General features: G+C 31.4%; 1 protein-coding gene across 1 annotated transcript; it reads right to left on the reverse strand.

Moving 5' to 3' along the window:
• Positions 1–4,358: 4,358 nt before the first annotated feature.
• LOC105118023 (probable F-box protein At5g04010) lies at positions 4,359–5,246 on the reverse strand. The gene has a single exon (XM_011015865.1). It carries the CDS (start codon positions 5,244–5,246, stop codon positions 4,359–4,361), a length of 888 nt encoding a protein of 295 aa, XP_011014167.1.
• Positions 5,247–11,153: the final 5,907 nt, after the last annotated feature.

The raw sequence follows: 11,153 nt of genomic DNA on the forward strand, positions 1-11,153 counted from the left end.
GCAGCCATGGTTGAAACTATAGTCAAATGGTAGGTGCCTAACTTGCCCACCATTGTTGAACAATCATCTCCCTCCTCAGCTATAAATAGAAGATGTATTGATAGCTGAGATAGACCACGAGATAGAGAGAAACACAGAGAGAGAGCTAAGGGTGAGAGTTGAGTTGAGTTGAGAAGTTTTCTCCTCCTCCTTGTTTTGTTGTTTGTATTGCTTTTGAGCTTGATTAATACAAACCAGTAGCTCCGTGGAGTAGGCAAGTTGCCGAACCACGTAAATTTATGTGTGTGTTTGAATGTTTGGATCACCTAACATGGTATCAGAGCTTGTTCTTGAAAGTTGAACCTAGTTGCAGAACAGACTTCGAGAAATATTTGTCAGGATTTAAGCATTTGCGGTCGCTGGAACTAATGGATGTCTGTGAATTTCTGCCGGATAAGATTGGCTCCCTGAAAGAGTTGAGATATCTGAATTTGGTTGAGAATACAAAGCTGAAAAGATTCCCAAAATCTATTTTCAAGTTACAAAATTTGCAGGCTCTGGTTCTAGGTGATGGATTCGAAGAGCTGCCAACAGATGTGAGGTACTTGATCAGCCTTAGATTGTTATTTCTAATCACCAAGCAGAAGCGGTTGCCAGAAGGAGGAGTTGGGTGCTTGGGGAGTCTTCAAATTTTATTGATTGCTAACTGTGAAAATCTTGAATATTTGTGTGAAGATATGCAAGGTCTTAAAAGTCTTCGGAAATTATGCATTGGAGGGTGTAAAAACTTGTTCTCTTTGCCACGAAGTATGAAATACCTAACTGCACTTGAGTGTTTGAGTATTATGGTATGTGAAAAGCTTGATCTGATGACAATAGAGGAAGAGCAAGAGGAGGGATTAAACCACTTAACCTTCAGACTCTATGTTTTATAACGTTACCAGCAACGCGAGCATTACCAAAACAGTTTCTTCAAGGGTCTGCAGGCTCCTTAGAAACATTTGCAATTGGAGACTGTCCAAACATCATAGAATTGCCAGAGTGCACCGGCAATCTCAAGAAACTTCAAAAGCTTGTGATCAGGAAGTGTCCAAGTCTGGGCGACAGGTGCCGAAGGGAAACAGGAGAAGATTGGCCCAAGATTGCTCATGTCCCTCAGATTGATGTTGACTATGTAAACATTTAAGGAACATCTTAATAGGTTCTTCTTTCGCTACCCGTTGTGTCATTTTTCTCCCCGTGTGTTGTTCAATAAGTATGCGGTGCTTGTGTTTTGGAGGTGTAGATTCAATGGAAAACCAGCTTTCCTAGAGCAAGAAGAGCGAGCTGGTATGATATTGCATTCTGATTAATAGTTAACTGATTCATCCTGTAAGATATTAAGATTTCTTTGAACTTGCCATTAGTGTTAAATTCTTTGTTTGTATAATCTCAGTGTCTTGTTGGCTCAGATCTTCTACAACAGTGAGCTCCTCGCAGTCATTGGCTTGAAGCTGGATGTTTCTGTCTTGTTTAGATCCTCGATCCTTGATTTTCTTAGCTACCTGTTTGTGGCTGGTTATCTGGTTATGTTCTTGCAGCTATTAATTGTGCTTAAGTGTTATACACACTTCGGAGTATGATTTAACTTCTTCACAGTTCATTGAATTGTTATATATAACAATGATTTTTTTTTCCTTTTTTCTAATTTTATCCTTTTGGGTTTATATTGAATTTCTAACCCTTCAATGAATAATAATTATAATAATAATAATAATAAAGTTAAACATAATTAATTCATATCTTTCGAATAAAATCGATTATTCAGATCTTAATTGAAGCTTATAATTTCATATATCATGCTTTTCCCCCACAAAAATCTTGATTTATTGGCAAAAAAGTGAAAACATAAATTTTATCATCGATTCAAGAAAAATAACTAATTAATGTCCCACTTTAATTAATATTTTTACTTATTTTGTCAATCCTAGTACCTAAGAAAGAGTTATAAAATTACTAAATATACGTGGGTACATTCAATTGTAAAAAAAAAAAAAAATGATTTAGATGGGAATGAATTACACACACTAGATTTTTTTCCGATGTTACGGTGTGGGGTGGTTGATTTTTTTTCTAATATAATATTAAATAATAAAATAAAATAAAATTTAAATTAATTTTCAAAACCAATAATTTTGATCATGAGATTAAAATGATTAAATGAAAGATAAAAAAAATATTAAACAAAAATCTTAACCATCAAAAAATTAAAAAGAAAACAAATAATAATCAAAATAATAAGAATCAAATCTAGTATAAATATGGTATACAAGTTGCTTCAATTTGTTTTTTTACATGAAAAAAATTCAAACTATTAATTGAAAAGCTTATCCAAGTAAGATCAAGATATTTCATAACATAAAATGAGATATGCATATGATTGTGTTTATTGAATCTATTTATTTAAATAAATAAAAGATAAATCTACATCTTAAAAAACTCATGACTTAAAAGATAAACATGAATGAAATTAATCGAATAAACAAACGCCATAAAAATATTACGCAAGGCCGAACACATTAGAAATATAATTTTAAAAAATATTTTTATTTTAAAAAATAAAATTTATTTGTATAAAAAAAATTATAGATGAATTAGAATAATACATTGAAAATTGAAATAGAAATAAAACAACTAAAAAACTTATATTAAAAAAATCATGCAAAAATTATGACTTAGATTATGAGACCGAGATAAATTTATAGAAAAAACTTGAAGATAATGACAAGACTAATATTAAAAAAATAACTAATGCAGAATAATTAGATCATACAAAGCTGAATTCTCAACAAATTAAATGTTGAAAGATGAAATCATGAAAAAAATTAATTAAATAAAAGGATTGAAAAAATTAAGGGTGAGAAAAAACTTTAATTGGAGGGATAAACTTTTTCAATTGGAGGGTTTAATTGAGTTGAAAAATAGCTTTAAACAAAAAAAATAATCTAAAGAATGAGAGTTAAACTAAAAAAAATAAAATCAGTTGGAGGGTTTAATTGATTGAAAAATAGCTTTATATATATATATATATGTAAAATCTAATGAATGAGAGTTAAATTGAAAAAAATAAAATAACAAAAAATTTGATTAAAAGATGAGATTGAAAAAAAAAAACTTCAACAAAAGTGCCAAGGACAAAATTAGAAATTTTAAAAAATATTAACCGAAATGAGAAATAAAACATACGAGAAATTACAATTAAAGGACTAAATTAAAAAAATAAAAACTTCTATAAATAGAGAAAGGAATGGAATAAGAAATTAATAAATTGATGAATGACATTGAAAAGAAAACAATGATAAATATTACATATTAAGAGAGAGAAAAGAAATGGGAGAAAAATCAAATGATTATGCGTCACACTAAATGGAAAAGAACATGACGACGCATCTAAAGAGATAATGGAAGACTAGTTATATCTATTAGGCGACATCACACGCCTCTCCTGAATAGTATAAACACCACCTACATGTTAGAGCTTGCTGAGCACACTCCAACAACTTTAAATATTATAAAATTTGAAAAAATATGAAAATATCAAAATACCCCCTTTGATCCTGATAATTACATAAAGTACTCATATGAAAGCACAAAAATACCCCCAAATACAAATATTATATTTTATCTCTTTGAATGTTAAAAATATAATTGCATTGTATATTAAAATTTAAAAACCCTGAAACACCCTTATTCGGCTGCTAAATATTTTTTTAACTAAGAGATAAATACATATTTTTACTGTTAAGAAACTTATACAAAATCAAGAAATCAAGAAAGCTATTAATTAAGAGTCTATATTTTGTTAACTTTGAGGATAAAAAAGTATTTTTACCTTGAAAAAAAACCTAATCTCAAGATATATTATACTACAGTAAAACACTCTTGCCATTTAATTTTTTAGGTGGTAATAATACACACACCTGTTGCTGGTGAAGTTATTGGCATTGCAGGAGTTGCTTTTGCTAGACATGCAGGAATTAAAGGGACTCATTTTGAGTTATATCATATCTGAATTCGATAGCAATAGTTTTTTATCTTTTGGGAAGAAGGCTTGTTTCTTGTGCTGTCAGAGATGTCTTTTTATTTTATTTATTTATTTATTATTATTATTTTGAGAGTCTAAAAAAGATTTCATGGGTAGGAAGACAGAATCATCAAAGATATTAAACAGTAAAAAATCACTGCTGATGAAATTTATTAGCATTAATCATTGTAATCACAGGCTACACAATGCCAGACTTGTAAAACTAAAATGAATAAAAAAAGAACTGCAAGAAGCTTGATCAGAGGAGCCACCACGCAAGCTTCCCAGAAGTGATCAGAGAGGAGATGAGAACGACTTAAGCATCGCAAGGCAGCAAAAAGTGCTGCAAATGTCTCAGAGCATCATCCATGCTTAGGTACCTCCAATGTTTTGTATTCATGATGGCCAAACTCAACTTTCCTCTCTTGAACTTGCCGTCGATATCCTTTATACCCTCCTCCTCATCAGCATAATTCTCACAGAAAAATCCCAACTTCATCTCGGCAACAAGGCTGCTTGCGGTGACCATGTTTGAGCAACACCCCGGCAATGGAAGCTCCTTGGAAAACAAGTCTTCTGCCTCCGGAACAAGGCTGGCCTTTCCACTACACGATTCCATCATATTAAATACAGCTTTCCAACCTCTCAACACAACGTTCCACGTGACTTTTATCTCCCGTATCGCTTCCTTTTTCAGTGAAGACTCAAGATCTACGTCGACAGCGAACTTGAACATCCCATTAGGATCTACCCGGAGTTCATCGCATGGTTTCGATAGGGTGAATAAAGTGGAAGACTCTCCGGTCCTTGCATGGATGACGAAGAGGAGGTCATTTAGGGGCAGGTGGGGTTTTATTGGCTTTTGAAGCTGGAGCTTGGAGGCTGCGGTGGAGGCAATACCGTAAAGGCGGTGACAAGAGACAGCTGGGTCTACGTGTTTGAGGTTGTAGACAGAAGGGTAGTGAGCAGAGCATATCGGCCGCCAGATATCCTCAGAGGAGAATGACTCCAGCCATGATTTGGACACACAAGAAGCAGCAGCAAGGGATTTAGGGTCTAGATACTGAGCCACTAGGAAAAGAAGCTCCCAAGATGGCGATGGCGAATAGGATACTAGTTTATTCTTGAAGAGTTTTAGTCTTTTGACAGAAACATGATGGATATTTTCTTGACTAGAAGAGCGTTTGAGCTCCGTGAGAGACATGGAGAGATGGCTTAATTTGGTTTCTCCTAATTATTCTAACGATCAATTCTTGGAAGGCTAAAGAATGGAGTAGATTTCAACCCTGGAGGTGCTTCATTATATAGGCTGCTAATCTATTGATCAGCAAGCCGATGGGATTCCTGTTCCATCTCGGACATCCTATTCCGGATTAGTTAGGGTATCTATTGATTAGCAAGCCGATGGGATTCCTTTTCCATCCTGGACATCCTATTCCGGATTGTTTAGGGTTAATCCTCCAAGTAAAAAAACAAATAAAAAAAATAAAATTGGATATGATCGAAATAGATATATCCGGCACCCAGCAGTCAAAAAAATATATTTGGATATTCATATTTTAATGGCAAAAATAAATAGTTATTGATGGAAAGCTAGCATTGCAGTAATTATAAGGAATCATTGGTGAAACTAATATATTCTCATAAATAATCTTTAATGAATTTTAACTTAAATAGTATTACTATCTTATTTTCTTTAAAATATTTAGAATTAAAATCTCTCTTTTGTAAAAATAAAAAATAAAAATTCAAGCCTTTATTGAGAGAAAGTTTCTTAAAAGACTTAATTGAAAAAATCTTAGTCCTTAGTTTATTATTTCTTAGTTTGAGAGAGGAGAGGAAAAAATTGTAAGATTTTGATAATAATAAAAAAATTGAGGTTAACATTAATTCTAGTTACCAAAATGATTAATCTTAATGTAAATAAGTTTTATTTCGTTAAAAGAGTTTCACTTGAATTTATTTTTTACCTTTAAATTGCCTAAACAATCATATCAAAGTTCATAAAAACTTTTTATTTCAAGACTTTTTATTTCAAATTTTTATTGTATTTTTAGGTTGTTTAAGGCTATTAAAAAGATCAAGGTGTTTGGATAAAAAAAACCATGAATCCTAATTTTTCAGCCACTATTTAGGGAAAAAATGACATGTTGTCTGAGTTTTTTTTTAAAAAAAAAAGTTGGGACGAACAACACTATTAACATATTTTTAAAAAATAAAGGCTCGCACACAAGCCTTTTACAAATGGGCAGGCACGCTTGCCTAACTTGTCAAACGCAACAATACAAACACACACACATAACATCTTTCTTTCTTCCCTTCTCTTTTCATAATTCTGCCTTTTATTTAATTGATGTTTTTTTTATGTGTTTTTTATTTAATTTTTAACTTATATTTAAATTGATGATTCTTCTCTCTATTTTTTTATTTAGCTTTTTTTTTTTAAATAATGGTTGGTTTTTAATTATTTTGTATGTATTTAATTTTTGAAGAGATTATTCTATTTTTTATATATTTTTTATATTTATTGGATAATTTTTATAATAAGTGCAACCTTATTTGATATTTTTTTCACTTTGATTTTGATCAATCAATTTCACGTTTGTGTTTATTTCTACCATCATTTAATTAAATAAAAATTAATTTTAATAAATGGATTCATTGAATACATTGGAGTAAATGATCCATGTTGCAAGATCAAATATTTTGATTTACTTTCATCTCTTAATATATCCATTTACATCTTTAGTTATCATTAATGACTTTCTTAAAAAATAATTATTAACACAAATATTTCTCAATTTGTTTAATTAAATCCATGGATAAACTTTTTTATTTATGTTCTATTGTCGAACAATATGTTATCGGTTACTCCACAATCTAGAACTCTAATGCTATCAAAATTTAGAAAGGCATACAAACCTGGTTTTTGTACATCCCTGATAGACCAATAAAACATTAATTTTTTAATATAAAATCCTAAAATTTTTTTTTGATAAATTCAAACTCATTGCAATGAGACGTTTCATTCATGAGTGTTGTTGCATGTGTGTGACGTCGCGGCGATTGTCTACCTTTCAGGAAAAGATGGAATGATATATTTCTGGCAAAATATGAAGAGACAAGGAATTCTTGTCTCTTATCAGTGAAAAATTTGAATGGGAGTTGCTACCTAGTATTATGGTCACTAAGAACCCTAATTGGTTTTAGAGATCGGATACAGAGACTGATTGTATAAAGAAAAGGTATTAGCACCCCAAATATACCCTACTTAAAGTAGGCTGTATTGTTTTGTCTGTTAGAATCTAAAGTCATGTTATAGTTTTTAATTATTGGTCTATTTAGGGTTCAAAACAAGCCTCTCTTAATAAAGAGGTTCTTATCTTAATGCGGTAAAACCTAATCGTTCTATTGTCTAAAAAAAATTAAATATCTAAAATACACATTATGTGTAATGTCATATCCCAAATACTAAGAGACAAACAAAATATAATTTTTGTTGTTTTTGAAATTTTAGCTAATGTTCTTTTAACTTTAATAAACTGGTTATTAAAACTAAAATAAAAGCTAAAACATTGTTTTTTGATATATGAAAAAAACACAATATGATTTTTTAACTTTGACACATTGGACATATGCACAAAATATAATTTTTTTTCAAATGTTTTTGTATTTTTGAAAGTTTTGACGAAAACCGTGTATTTTAATACTCGATTTGTATTTTTTGGTGTAAAATACTGATCGATATTAACCAAAATGGATAAAATAAAAAGATGAGAAAATCACTAATGTTTTTTTTGTTCAAATGGGCCAACACTGGTTCAAAAATAAAAATGGGCTAGCACCGGCTCAATAAAAAGAAAATGGGCTAGCATTAGCTCGACATGAAAATAGGCCGCATCAGTCCAATATAAAAATGGGCTTGTGTTGGCCCAAAACAAAATGAGACAGCACCGGCCTAATATGAAAAATGGGCCAGGGTTGGTCCATTATACTATAATTGGTTGGTTACTATACTGTGTACAGTAACCAGATAATTATGTTCATTATGCTACAGAATGAGTTCACATTCTGCATGCAAAATGAACATAAAGCATAAAAGGTAGAGGCAGGAGAAGTAGAAGAAGGAAGAAGAGAGAGGTTGGGAAACTAACCTGCAGTGGTTGCTGCGAAGGCTTATGGGGTGCTCACGACGGCAAAGGTGTTGGCGGCGAAATGACGGTGGCTCTGGCGGTCCTTCTCTCCTCCCCTTCTCTCTTCTCTCCTTTGTTTTTTGACACAATCAAAGAGTTGATGTGTTATCCCAAGTACAGGAGTGTCAAAGTAAAATAACCCGGCAAGACCGGGGTCGAACCATAGGGAGGTGAATTATATAAATTACAAATAAAGAAAAAGAGTTGAAGAAAGTTTTGGGATGTGATATTGATGTAAGGATTAAACAATAACAAAATATATGTCAAGGTTATAGGATTCACTAATGGTATTTCAAATAAATATAATATAAACTCTTTTTATTACTCAATTAGAAACCACACACAAAGGAGGTTCTAATCGGATGATTTCTCGTTATTAGCTCATTATAAATTACTAACATGATCATATTAATTATCTTATCTAAGTAATACCATACTTATAAATATCATCAAGCATTCATGTTGCTAGTTTATATTAACAACAAATCAAGTTCGTATCATAATAACGATGTCGGCCGAAAACTATGAAGGATCAAGCATTTGATGTACCAAATATTATACAACACAAATCTAAATTAATCATTTAATAAGCAAGGTATTAAGAATTAGTAAGATAAAAAGATAAAACATGTTAATAACAATCTTTCTTGGATATAAATATTTAAAGCTCATGTTGAGTTTATATTATACCTATTCTAACACCATTAGAGAAACCTTTTCACCTTGACATAATTAACTTAGCTAAATATTAAGAAGGAGAAAAACATAAATAATCAATATAAGAACATAAATATAATATAAGCTAACTAAGTATAGAAAAGGAAATGAAAGAGCATAAACAAGAGATTACTATAGCATGAAAGAAAACTTGAACATTACAAAGATGTAGAGAGAAAGCAAGAAGATAACTTTGATCTGAAAATTAATATATGACTAAATACATGGACAATGCCTCCTTTTATAGGCTAAGTTTCATAACTATTGATTGATTGAAGATTTGGTGGGCATCCATTGATTTGGTGGCTGGTTTTTGACATTAATAGCTGCTAGTTTTTTGATATTGTGGGTTGATTATTGATATTGTTAGCTGACCAAAACATCATTGCTCACATCAGAATTATAGCCAACTGATTGTGGAAGTTATGGGCAATTGTCTCAGCTTTCCAACAAAAAAAACTAGAGCTCATTTGGACTTTTAGAACTCAAGATATGAGTCAAAAACCAAATAGTGTTTGAGCTGCAGGACAGCTTCCGACGTCTTCGTTGTTGCTAAGATTTGAGCTTGAAAACGACAGAATTGAGTCTTTGAGTCCTATGAAGTTGTAGGTCTATGTCTTACCTTTCCATCGATATAAAATAGACCTAAATCTGATATTTATAGCTCCAGATATGATCAAATTGCCGAACGGTGTTCGAATTTGGAATGCACCAGCAACACTTTGCTAAGTTTGGCCTTCTTTTTATCCTTTCAATTTCAATCCTTAAACTCATCAATCAATCCTTTTATTTATGTGATACACCTGCATTTAGGATGAACATTTACCATGAATTAAAGGTATATTATATTTTTAAACTTGCTAATATAAAACTTGCTTTTGTTAGGGAATTTAATGATACTTTAGGTGCAATATGATGACATAAATTCTTAATGAGAATACACTTTTCAGTACTAATCATTTTCCTTCTCTTCTTCTCTGTTTCTTATTGTTCTTCTTCTTTTGTTTGGTTTTTTTCCCTTTACTCCTCTCTTTCTCTTTTCTTCTCCTCTATCCTCTCCCCTCTTGTGTCTCTCTCTCAATTCTCTTTTTCTCTTGGTCTATTCTTTTTTTTCCCCACCCGTTGGTTTTGACTCTCCTCTGTATTTATAGGAAAAACAAGGAAGAGAGAGACAGAGGGTGGCCACTGTGCAACCGCCCCTCCACCACCCTTCCAACATGTGAAAAGTGGTCGACATCTTTTTGAAAGGATTGAGGGCGGTGACAAAGGAAGAAAGAAAAATCTTCTTCTTCCCCTGTTTCGCATGTCTAGGGCAAGAAGATGATGGTGCCGTTCAAAACGGCACCGTTTTGATCTCTTTTTTAGTGAACCTTGCATGAAATGACGTTATTTTGGACAAAACACGCTGTTTCATTTAAAAGGAAAGGGGGAAAAATGTGTTAAATTTTATATTAGTCCTCAATTTGTAATTTGTTCAATCAAGTCCTAGATTGCAATTTTAATTTTAATTTAAAATCAATGCAATTGTGTTTCTGCCAAAAATCCAACAGCAACCCTAAAGTTGACTGTCCTTTTTACTTTAGTTCTTAGTCTTGAAATTATACAATTTGATCTTTAATTGAGTAATAAACTTATAATTTTTTCAATTTAAACCCTGATCTGGTTTTAATTACAATTCCTTGATTTACGTGCCTTTTTTTTTATTATTTTGGTCCTTAGTTGCAGATTTTTTTAATTAAGTCCCTAATTGACCATCAAACTTTAATATTTACGCAATTAAGCTCTTGATAACGAGATCAAATATTTTGATTTACTTTCATCTCTTAATATTTCTAGTTACATCTTTAGTTATCATTATTGACTTTTTTTAAAAAATAATTATTGACACAAATAATTCTCAATTTGTTTAATTAAATACATAGATAAACTTTTTTATTTATGTTCTATTGTCGAACAATATGTTATCGGTTACTCCACAATCTAGAACTCTAATCCTATCAAAATTTAGAAAGGCATACAAACCCGGTTTTTGTACAGCCCTGATAGACCAATAAAACACCAATTTTTTAATATAAAATCCTAATTTTTTTTTGATAAATTCAAACTCATTGCAATGAGACGTTTCATTCATGAGTGTTGTTGCATGTGTGTGACGTCGCGGCGATTGTCTACCTTTCAGGAAAAGATGGAATGATATATTT

The sequence above is a fragment of the Populus euphratica genome, unplaced genomic scaffold (genome assembly GCF_000495115.2).
Source record: "Populus euphratica unplaced genomic scaffold, PopEup_1.0 scaffold1719.1, whole genome shotgun sequence".
In the NCBI taxonomy this organism is placed as follows: domain Eukaryota; kingdom Viridiplantae; phylum Streptophyta; class Magnoliopsida; order Malpighiales; family Salicaceae; genus Populus; species Populus euphratica.